The 12,339-nt window shown below is 40.5% G+C and overlaps 1 protein-coding gene across 1 annotated transcript; it reads right to left on the bottom strand.

The window, feature by feature from the left end:
- On the bottom strand, positions 343-734 carry LOC109832119. The gene has a single exon (XM_020399557.1). The coding sequence runs from the start codon at positions 637-639 to the stop codon at positions 343-345; it is 297 nt and encodes a 98-aa protein (XP_020255146.1). The 5' UTR covers positions 640-734.

Raw genomic sequence — 12,339 nt, 5'->3', positions numbered from 1 at the left:
TTTATTGTCACAGAGAGTTAACATTTTAACTAAAATGTGATGATCGATTTCTGGGTGTTCTAAAATGGAGAACAGAACGAAAGAGGGAAACCAGGTAATTCCTCTGCTTAAAGATGGTTTAACAAAAAAAAACCATATTTTTTGGGGGGTGGATTTCTAAATCATGTTACAGAAAATGCTCTGCTTCGAATCTCTTCTGTTTAGTATGTCAAAACTTATTTTTCTTTCTTGTCATCCTTTCCACATTTACAAAGCCTGAAAGGGAGTACAAAATCAATAGGATTTCGAAAATCCAAACCCCATATCATATGACTACACAGCAGTCAGTAGCTAATCTCGCATCTAATTTGGTCCCCAGCAGCTCAAGTACATGACTTGTCTCATTGACTCCTCAGACTGCTTAGCTTTCTCTCCAATGCTCCTCCCTTTCCTCAATATATCAACAGAATTAGCAATAGAAGAAGAAGAAGAAGAAGAAATCCTTCTGTTAGCTTCAGAACCCATATTATTCTTGAAATTTTGATGGAGAGATCTTAACACATTATTCCATCTACACAATCCTCCTTGATCTTTCATCGCTTCAACCGCACCAACACTTGCAGCTACAATCCAAGATGCTCTGCTCACTGAAATCGCCATCTTTTCACCTTCTTCTTTCTATGAAATCTATATTTCAGGTGAAAATGAGTGAATTTGTGTTTTGGTTGACGGGAGCATGAGGAGACAATTGAGGTGAATTTATGTGTGTTAGGCGTTAGGATACCCAGTGCAAATGCCGCTTGTTCTGTGAATACCAAGTCCAAAGAGACCGGGGGCGCTTTTGTTTGTTTAATGGGCCGAAGGAAGCTGAATCGGTGGCTTTTTAGCACAGGAGAAATTGTCTATGGGAATAAAAGGTGGCAGGGATTAGCCGTGATGGGAGTATTTTTTGTTCGTGGTTTCATTTTTTTCTATATTATCCTCGTTTAAGCTATTTGAACTTCTCAAAATCTTAGGGCTGTTCGAGAAACTGCACAAAACTAGTTCTATTGATCCAGTAGGAGGCGGATCAAAATAGAATCAGTTTAATGACTCGTTTTTGACCTAGTTCGATCAAGGTTTTTTTTTTCCCTTCCCAAAATGAGTTATTCTCAAAACTGGATCAGATCTAATTTTTTTCTAAAATGAGTTTTTCTCAGAATAGTACCAAATCTAATTTTGAGATATTGCCGGACACACCCTACTTATGTCTTGTAGGTCAAACCTATTAAGCAATTTTACGGGTTTAATAAACAACCATTGTGGCCTATTTAATCACTGGCTCAATTATGAAAGGAAATAAAAGACATATTTCCGATGTTGCAAAAAACTATAGAAATGTTAGGGGCACCCCCCTAACCACACCCTCTACCACACATTCTCTCCCTCTATAGTGCATTGGGCCCCACATCAATTTCTTTTTAAAAAATTGATATGGGGCCCAATGTACTATAGAGGGAGAGAAGGTGTGGTAGAGGGTGTGGTTGGGGGTGTGCCCCTAACACAACTCAAAAAACTATTAGCCATACGCCTTAAAATTGTTGTATAGCAAACCAATAGTCCACATCCACATAAAAGACACTTAATAACTTTTGAATGTTTGTGTTGAATGTAATTGGTTTTGGAGTACTTAAAATGAGTATCAAAAGTGAGGACGCAGAGCATTGCTTGGAGAGAATTTCTTGGCATACAAGGATAACATCTGCGGCGGGGCTGACAAAAAAGTATTCTTGTTGCTCTAAAATATGTTTCTTTTTGTTGATAATAGTGTATTCGGGGCTGACAAAAAAGTATTCTTGTTGCTCTAAAATATGTTTCTTTTTGTTGATAATAGTGTATTGTAGTGGGTTTTAGTCCCACATTGGTTGTGAGAACACACCACACTCTTCTCTACTTGTATAAATATATGTGTACACTCAATATTCAACTAAAGAAAAATTTACCCAAGACTCTCTCTCTCTTTCTCTCTTTCTCTCTTACTTTAACATGGTATCAGAGCTAGGGTTATTATTTCCCTTCCAATAATTTTTTTAACGCTTCTGCGTTCTTTTGCCAAATCTAGGCATTGCTGCTTTGCAGCATCTTAATGCATTTCGCATTCTCGTTTAACATTCGGGTTCCATTTTAACCTTCGAGGTTACATTTTAACCTTCGGTTTTCTACATTAACCTTCGGTTTTCTACATTAACCTTCGGGTTCTATTTTAAACCTTCGGGTTTCATTCTAACCTTTGGGTTCTATTTTAAACCTCCGGGTTCTATTTTAACGGCATCGTCATTTCAAGACCATCTATTGGTCTCAAATTTACGGCATCATTGTTTTCAAGACCGTCTCTCGGTCTTAAATTAATGGGCATCGCCGTTTCAAGCCGTCTCTCGGCCTCAAACGAATGGCATTGTCGTTTCGCAGTCAGTAACGGTATTACCGTTTCAATCCATCTCGACGTCTTAACATCCGTCTCAACATTGCTGTCATGGCTCCTTCAGAGAAGATTCTCAAACCACCTTTGTCCTTCAATGATCAAAGTGACTGGGCAGGGTGGTCCATCATTATCACCAATGCCTTACGTAGCGCTAGTTTGCTTGATCATCTCACCAGTACGGGACCGGTTCCACCGTCCATCAGCACTATTGCTTCATCCATTACTATTGCATCTAGCAGTGGTGATGTCGATCTTCAGACCGCTCGTGCTCTCTATATCAAGGAGAGTTCAGACTGACGGTTGGAGGAATTTCGTGTCATGGATTATCACACTCGCTGTGTTGGCTGTGGTCTCACTATCAAGATTGGTTTGCTTCCTGCCCGAGCCATGTGGACTCACCTCACTGAGCGTTTCACTAAGTGTTCTGGTGCACGGGACACATATCTTCTGCAACGTATTGCTCTACAACGCAAAGGTAGTTCCTCTCTACAGTCTGGACAAATGCAAGCTTTTTGGACAGAATTACGTTCCATGCTTCTTGGACGTAATTCCACATATGAATACTGGGTAGCCTGGTACGAATGATATGCAGTGCATCAACTATTTTAGTCTTTTCCTGAATATTTAACTATGGCTGATCAACTACTTCATCAGCCTCAATTTTCAACTTTGGCCTCAGTTATGTTAGCTCTCATTGCTTATGAGAACCGGCAGCAGGCAGCACAACTCAAGTTGTCAACAAACACTCCTACCTCTTCACTCGAGACTGTTCTGTCTGTACCCGTCATTGTTCCTGTTATGAATCATACTTCTCCACAGGCTCCCTCTCCCCAGGCTCGATCTAAGATCTCTTGCAAATATTGCAAGAAAGAAGGACATCGCATTGAGGCATGCTTCAAGCTTCATCCTGAGTTATGTTCCTTAGGTACTAGTCGTGGTCGGCGACCCCCTCAGTCTTAACCCTCTCGTACACCAGGATTGCTAGCCAATGATATACCTTCTACTACTTCAAACTCTACTATTCAAGCTATTGAAAGTCTTCACCGTCAACTTGATGCTTTTCAGCATATCACCTCTACATTCGCCACACAACTCTCTGGTATGCATTTTGCTGGTTCTTCAGCTAATCCTTCGGTCTCTGGTATGAATGATCTCTGGATTTTTGACTGGGGATGTTCCTTTTATATGACTTGTAATGCCTCACTTTCATCCTCTGTCTTCACTTCATCTTCTCTTCCTTCTATCTACACAGCTGCTGGACAACCATTGTTCATCACTCAGTATGACTCTATTACCCTACAAAATGATCCATCTGGACGTCTAACACTTGGTCCCGTCTATGTGGCTCCTCAGCTGTGCTTGAATTTAATTTCTATTAGCTTTTTATGTATGACTGGCATGCTTGTCTCATTTTTTTCTGATACTTGTATTGTGCAGGATCCACAGACGAACAAGACAGTTGGGGCGGGTCGTAGGAGGCACAAGCTGTATTTTCTGGAATATCTTCACATTCAGAGTCCATACGCCCACGTTCTCTTGTTGCTTCTGTTTGTTCGTCAAAACCCTCTATCTCGGTTTCTGCCAATTTGTGGCATAGACGATTTGGTCATGTGTCTAATGAAAGGCTGGAGAGTCTTATTCAGTCTAGAGTACTTGGTCTTGTATCATCTAGTTCTAATATTGAGTCATTTATTGGTTACAAATTGGCAAAATTCACTACTTTACCATTTAAAATGAGTACATCTGTATCCACTTCCTTATTTGATTTAGTACATTCAGATATTTGGGGGCTAGCTCCTTTGCCTTCTTCATCTGGCTACTTATATTATGTTAGTTTTATCGATGATTTCTCTGGTTTTACATGAGTTTACCTACTTAAGAATCCCTCTGACATACTTACTGCTTATCAAGCCTTCACTGCTATGATTTTCACTCAATAACAATCTCGTATTAAAGTTTTCCATTCTGATTATGCCAAAGAGTACCTATCCTCTACCATGCGCTCTATCATGTCCTCTCATGAGATTATCTTTCAACCCTACACTCATGAGCAAAATGGTGTTGCTGAACGCAAACATTATTATATCCTCGATACCGCTTGATCCATGCTCATTTCTTACTCTGTTCCTCATCATTTCTGGGCTAAGGCCATTCTCAACGTGACTCATGCTATTAATATAACTCCATCTAGCTCTCTTTCTAGTGCTACTCCTTATAGTCGTGTTTATACTCATCCTCCTCGTTATGATCTAGTCCGTATTTTTGGTTGTTGATGTTTTATTCTTCTGTCATCTCACGAACGTGATAAATTATCTCCCAGAGCTGTTTCTTGTGTTAATTTAGGAATTAGTTCAGAACATCAAGGTTATTGTTGTTATGATCCCGCAACTCGTCGAGTTCATATATCTCGTTATGTTTAGTTCGAAGAGGATTCTCCATATTATTCTGCTTCTGATGATTTTAATTTCCTCCACTCTAATGATCATGCTTCCCTATCAGCTGCATCACCCACTTCTTCACCTCAGTTTTCCTTTCGAGATATCCCTGACATCTCTTCATCTCATTCTGTTAACTCTTCCTCACTCGAGCATTCTCTTACACCATCTGATCCCTATCCTGTGGACACAACTCTCACTCCAGAACATATTGTTGATCTCCATGCACCTACGCCAACATCTCTCCCGCCTGAGGTTCCTCTTCCTCTTCGTCGAGGCAAACAACCACATGTCATGCATGCCTGGTATGCTCTGGTTACTTCTTATTCACATATCTTTCATAACTTTCTTGCTTCCATTCATACTACTGTTGAGCCAAAGTTCTTTCAAGAGGCAGTTCAAATTCCAGAGTGGCGATAGGCTACGGGTGAGGAATTTCAAGTCTTTCAGCAAGCTTATACCTAAGATGTTGTTCCTTGTCCTCCTAGGGTCTCTCTTGTTGGCAGTAAATGAGTTTATAAGGTCAAGTTTCGTCCTAATGGTACCATTGAATGTCGAAAAGCTTGTTTAGTGGCTCGAGGTTTTACTCAGCAACAAGGTATTGATTATGAGGAGACCTTTGATCCTTTTGCTCAGATGCCCACTGTTCGTACTCTACTTACGGTTGTTGCTGCTCATCATTGGCCCTTATACCAGATGGATGTTAAAAATATTTTTCTTCATGGCTCTTTATCTGAGACAGTATATATATAACCGCTTCTAGGGTCCAATATTCCTCTAGGACATGTATGTCTCTTTCGTCATGCTGTTTATGGTCTCAAGGAGGCACCTCGCTTTTGGTTTGAGTGTTTTCGCGATGTCGTGCTCAAGGCGGGCTTTATGGAAAGTCATTAAGATGCTTCTTTGTTTGTTCGTTCTACATCACGTGGCAGAGTTTTTTACTCATCTATGTAGATGATATGATCATTACAAATGATGATGTGGCTAGAATACAGTACGTAAAAATCTTAATTGCAACAACAGTTTCACATGAAGGATCTTGGATCTTTTCGGTATTTTTTGGTCTAGAAATTTCTCAAAACCCACGGGGTGTACTATTGTCTCAACAAAAGTATCTTTCGGATATTCTAGATTGAGTTGAGCTAACTGACAATGCAACTGTCGATACTCCACTCCAATAGAATGTCAAACTTCACTCTACTGATGGTGAGCCTCTATCTGATCCTACCCGATATTGACATCTTGTTGGCCAGTTGGTCTATATGTGCATCTCTCGACCAGATATCTCTCATGTTGTTGGCATTGTCAGTCAATTTGTTAATGCACCACGTTCTGTACATTATGCTATCTTATTACGGATTCTTCAATATCTCCGGGGTACTAGCACTCTCGCTTTTTTGTTTCCTGCTACATCTAAGTTAGAGCTTTGTACATATTCTGGTGCTGATTGGGCTGGTGATTCCACTATCAGAAAATCTACCACATGTTATTATATATTTCTTGGTGATTCTTTTATTTCCTAACGGAATAAGAAACAAGATGTTATTGCTCTTTCCACTACCGAGTCTGAGTATCGTGTAATGTTCACAACAGCTAAAGAGATTATTCATCTTCGTCGCCTTCTTAGTGATTTCGGTATTTCTGTTACGACTCATACTCCTCTCTACTATGTAATAAGAATGTCATCCAGATTGCTAATAATCCATTATTTAATGAGAGGACCAAACATATTGAGATCGACACTCATTTTGTCCGTTAATAGGTTATCAAGGACAAGACAATCTACTTCCTCATGTCTCATCCGCTGACGAGCTTACAGATTTATTCACAAAGGCCTTTCATGTTCATCGGTTCCAGTTTCTTATACGCAAACTCACTTTGTTTGATCCAACATGTGTTTGAGGGGGGGCTGTTGATAATAGTGTATTGTAGTGGGTTTTAGTCCCACATTGGTTGTGAGAACACACCTCACCCTCCTCTACTTGCATAAATATATGTGCACACTCAATATTTAACTAAAGGAAAATTTACTCAAGACTCTCTCTCTCTCTCTCTCTCTCTCTCTCTCTCTCTCTCTCTCTCTCTCTCTCTCTCTCTTACTTTAACACTTTTAAAAAATTAATTTTTGAGTATTCTATGATGCAATTAGCTTTTACATATCTAAAATGATTATTGTCAATGAAGATGAAAAGCATTCCTTAAAAATAAATTTCCTCTTACTACCTAGATGACATTTGGGTATAGCATTTTAAAAAAAATTAAATTTTGAGTATTCTATGATGCAATTAGATTTTAGATATCTAAAATGATTATTGATAGTGAAGATGAAAAGCATTCCTTAAAAAGAAATTACCTCTTACTACCTAGACGACATTTGGGTATAGCATTTTTGCTAATTGTAGGCATAATTCATTTATCTCCAAAAACTAACATCTCGGATGTTATTTAGGGGCAGCGTTTTGCGTCAGTGCATTATAAAAAGGGGGCTTGCAAGTTAAAAATCATGGATTTCTAACAAAATACTGTTTGCTTGTTATTTTTATATACGGATTTAGGATTGGCACACATGATAACTATATCAAATATAACTCCTTAAAATTATGCTAATTTCAATTAGATTTGTGAATTTAGTCACATATCATTAATAAAATTCATGTACAACCAAACAAAATTTAATTAGATTTGATCCCTCATGCAAATCTTTTTTAATATCCATTACAAACAAATACAATTATATATATGATTTTTCAAAATCTATTATATGCATCAATATTAATCCATAAACCAAATTACATGATGCCCCAGAGCAGGAGAAGAAACTTGTTGTATCATAGCAAAGTTTGTTATAAAACAAGGATATCTGTAACATTCTCTATAAATGTGCTAAGTTTTAGTCGGTTGTACAAAATTTAATATAGCACTCACATCCACGATTAAGGTCGTGACATTTTTAGGGTCGGCACTTTCTTTGATTGTCCAATGACAACACTAGAGCTGATACAGGAGATCTACAAGACGAGACGACTGAAAAGCAAGATGAGACGACTGAATAGATGGACGGGACGAGACGAGACTCAAACCAGACGAGACGACAACAAACCAAGCAAGTCGAGATGACGACTCGAGGTGAAACAACCCAGCCGAGACGAATAGGCTACTCGAGACAACAAGACGAGACGACATGCGATAGGACGAGTCCACACATGCCAGTCGACACGAAAGGCGGAACCACTCGACATACTTAGTCGACTCATGTTCAGTCGACACGAAAGGCGGTACTACTCGGCACGCCTCGTGTCGACTCAGAAAACAGATTAGGAAAGGAGTTCGTTTTTTGTTATTTCCTTTTAGAATTAGTGTTTCTTTTTTATTAGAGTTAGGATAGGTTAATTTGGCTTTAGATAATAGTTTCTTTTGTAAATCAAACAATTAACTTTCAATTATTCAATCAAGATAATTTTTCTCCTTATTTTTATTCTCAAATTTGAGAAACATAGAGCTTGTGGATTCAAGCTCGTGAATTACCTGCTATTGTCAGGGCTCGTTGGCATCAGAATGATATCCGATCGGCCTCCTCGTTTCTACGTCTGCGTCAAGTGGTATCATAGCTTCGGCTTCAACATCCTCGACAATGGTAGGTGACGACAAGAAGGAGCTTTCTCTACAGGATCTTTTCGCGAGGATGGATTCTATAGATGGAAGATTTGGCATGTTGGAGGCGTCTTTTCAGAACCTTCAATAAGCCATTGAAGGACTTACCTTCACCTCAACAATGGGAATAAGTTCGCCAACGGTCTTCACCTAGGCGGACCCAGAGTTAGGCAACCCCGACATCCACCCCCGTACAATCCTCAAACCCCTCCAGTTCATCCCCCTCCAAATCAATCACGTCTAAACCAACCACCTCCATATCAACTCCCTCCATATTAACCTCCTCCATATCACCCCCTCCACATCATCGACGACTTCCCAATCAAACCCTTCCCCATGATGATTACAGCAACGACGGAGTAGACTATGGTAACCAATTTGAAGGGCCATGGTATGATAACGTGTCGAGTGAAGAAGAGGGGGATCGATCTTATGGCAGAGGTCGGGGTAGAGGCTACAATCCTCGTCATAACTACCACCGACAAGGCCGATATCATCGGGACCAAGACTATCGGATGAAGGTAGAGCTTTCTTCCTTCGAAGAAAATCTAGACATAGAGACTTTCTTGGATTGGCTCTACAAAGTGGAGAAGTTTTTTAAGATGGCTAATGTGTCCGAAGCAAATTAGGTAAAGTTTGTAGCATATCGTCTCAAAGGAGGAGTCGCGCTATGGTGGGATCAAACTCAAAATACTAGGAGACAACAAGGCAAGCAACCAGTGCGGGTTCGGCGTTGCATGAAGCAGTTACTACAATCTAGGTTCCCACCACCTGACTACCAACAAATTCTCTACAACCAGTTCGAGCAATGACGTCAAGGAATCAGATTAGTAAGCACCTATACCGAAGAGTTCTTCCGTCTTACTTCTTGATGTGATTTGTTTATGAGCGAAGAGAAACTCACGGCCAAATATATCGGAGGTTTGAAGTATTCAATTCAAGAGAAGGTGTCCATCCACAACGTGTACTCTATGGACGAAGACCATAACATGGCTCTCAAGGTGGAAAGATTATCCTCCAAAGCGTTACCTTTCAAACGAACCGAACAAGAAGGTTCGATCAAGAAGGCGAGAGGAGAGTTGGTCGGGCAAAGAACGATTGATCGGCCTGTTCCTCCACGGTCAGCCGAGCGGTCGACAACTCAACCAGAGCCCCCGACGACTCAAGCAAGTTGATATGCCAAGTCGACTATAGGGAAGTGTTTCCAATTTCTCCAACCGGGGCATAAGTCCAACGAGTGCCCATAGCGACGGAAGGTCAATCTTGCGGATTATGAGGAAGCTGAGGATGGACACACAACATCTGAAGAAGAGTACGAGGAAGAGGTTACCAAGATTGAGGGCGACAATGTGTCATGTGTTGTTCAATGACTCCTATGCGCTAAGAAGACACCAGATTCATCACAACGATACCAAATTTTCTTTTCTAGATGTTTAATCAGCAACAAGGTGTGCACCCTCATCATTGATAACGGAACCTGTGAGAATATTGTGTCAAAGGCCCTGGTGGATCACTTGAAATTACCGACTGAGACCAAGCCTATGCCTTATACCATCGGATGGATCAAGAAGGGTCCCTCCATGAAGGTGATCAAGTATGTCGTGTGCCACTATCGCTAGGCAAGACTTATAGTGATTTTGTTGCTTGTGATGTTGTGGACATGGACATATGCCATGTATTGTTGGGCCGGCGGTAGTAGTATGATGTTGATACTAAGCATAGCGACAAGAAGAACGAGTACTCTTTTGTGTTGATGAATAAAAAGATCGTCATACCACCTATTCCACCCTCTCCAAAGAGCCCCGAAGATCAAATTTCCAAACGTATATCTCTTTGTAACAAGGGAGAGTTTCTGGCTGAGTCAAAAGAGTTGAAGCAGAGGTTTGCCTTAGTGGTGAAGGAGGAATTTAAGACATCCATGAAGGTTACAGAGAAGATGAAGTCGTTACTTAAGGAGTTTGAAGTGTTGATTCCTGAAGAGCTACCCGAGGGTCTACCTCTCATGAGGGATATTCAGCATTACATTGATTTCATTCTGGGTCCAATACTTCCTAATCTCCCTCATTATCGCATAAATCCGTAGAAGAAGAAGATTTTACAGGACACCATTAAGGACCTTATTAAGAAAGGCCACATCCGAGAGAGTATGAGTCCATGCGCATATTCGACCCTGTTGACACCAAAGAAAGATGGGAGTTGGAGGATGTGTGTGGATAGTCGAGCCATTAACAAGATTACAATTCGCTACAGGTTCTCAATCCCTTGGCTAGACGACATATTGGATCAGTTGGGAGGCATGAGCGTCTTTTCGAAGGTCGACTTGAGGAGTGACTATCATCAGATTTGAATCCGACCCGACGACGAGTGGAAAACTGCATTCAAGAGTAGTGAGGGCCTCTACGAATGGTTGGTGATGCCTTTTGGGTTGTCGAATGCTCCAAGTACATTTATGTGTTTGATGAACCAAATTCTGAAGCTTTTTTTGGGAAGATTTGTAGTCGTCTACTTTGATGACATTCTCATTTATAGCCGAGATGAACAGGAGCATATGTTGCATCTCGAAGAAGTCTTCCAAGTGTTAAAGGAGAATGAACTTTATATCCATATTAAGAAGTGTGTGTTCTTGACGACTCAACTTGTATTCTTGGGATTCGTGGTAAGCTCGCGGGGGGATCCGAGTCGACGAGGACAAAGTTAAGGCAATCAAGGATTGGCCGACTCTAATAAGTGTTATGGAAGTAAGAAGCTTTCATGGGTTAGCATCATTTTATTAACATTTCATTCACAATTTCAATTCTATAGTTTCTCCTATGATGAATTTCTTAAAGAAGAAGGATGTTTTCAAGTGGACCGATGAAGTAAATACAGCTTTTGCCTTTATCAAGGAGAAGATTACCACTGCACCTATCTTAGCGTTTCTGAATTTCCACAAGCTCTTTAAGCTTGAATGTGACACGTGTGGTGTTGGTATTGGAGCAGTTCTCTCTCAAGAGAAGCGCCCCATTGCATTCTTGAGTGAGAAGTTGAATGAAGCTCGGCAGAAGTGGAGTACTTACGAGCAGGAGTTGTATGCTGTTTTTCGTTCTTTGAAGACTTGTGAGAGTTACCTCATTGCTAACGGCTTCGTGATTTACTCCGATCATCAGTCTCTTCAACACTTCAAGAATCAGAAGCATATCAATAAAATGTATGAATATTGAGCTTCATACTTTAAACAGTTCAATTTCACTTTGCGACATAAGTCAGGAGTCGACAATAAGGTGCCTGATGCTTTGAGTCGGCGAGTATCTTTATTAAGCATATTGCGAGGTGAAGTTGTTCCTTTTGACAGTTTGAAAGAGCTTTATGTTGATGGTGAAGACTTTTGGGAGGTTTGGGCAAAGTGTTTGACAAGACAACCCACATGAGATTTTATTATTATGGACGGGTTTTTACTTAAAGGAAATCAGCTTTGTATTCCAAGGACGTCATTGAGGGTAAAGATAGTTCGAGACTTACATGGTGGCGGACTTGGTGGACACTTTGGGCGAGACAAGACTGTTTTGAGTCTTGAGGAGAGATACTATTTGCCCGAGTTTGAGGAGGGATGTGGCGACACTTGTGAGGAGTTGTCAAGTGTGCCAAGTTACAAATGGGCAAATACAGAATACTGGTTTGTATACTCCTCCACCTGTGCCCAAGGATATATGGGAAGATTTGAGTATGGACTTTTTGTTGGGACTTCCCCGAACACAAAGCGGCGTGGATTCAGTCTTTGTGGTAGTGGATTGATTTTATAAGATGACCTCTTCATTCTATGCCGCAAGACTTCGG

Source organism: Asparagus officinalis, chromosome 3 (genome assembly GCF_001876935.1).
Source record: "Asparagus officinalis chromosome 3, Aspof.V1, whole genome shotgun sequence".
Classification (NCBI taxonomy): Eukaryota; Viridiplantae; Streptophyta; class Magnoliopsida; order Asparagales; family Asparagaceae; genus Asparagus; species Asparagus officinalis.
The sequence above is the reverse complement of the archived record's forward strand: the minus strand, read 5'-3'. Positions and strand labels throughout refer to the sequence as shown.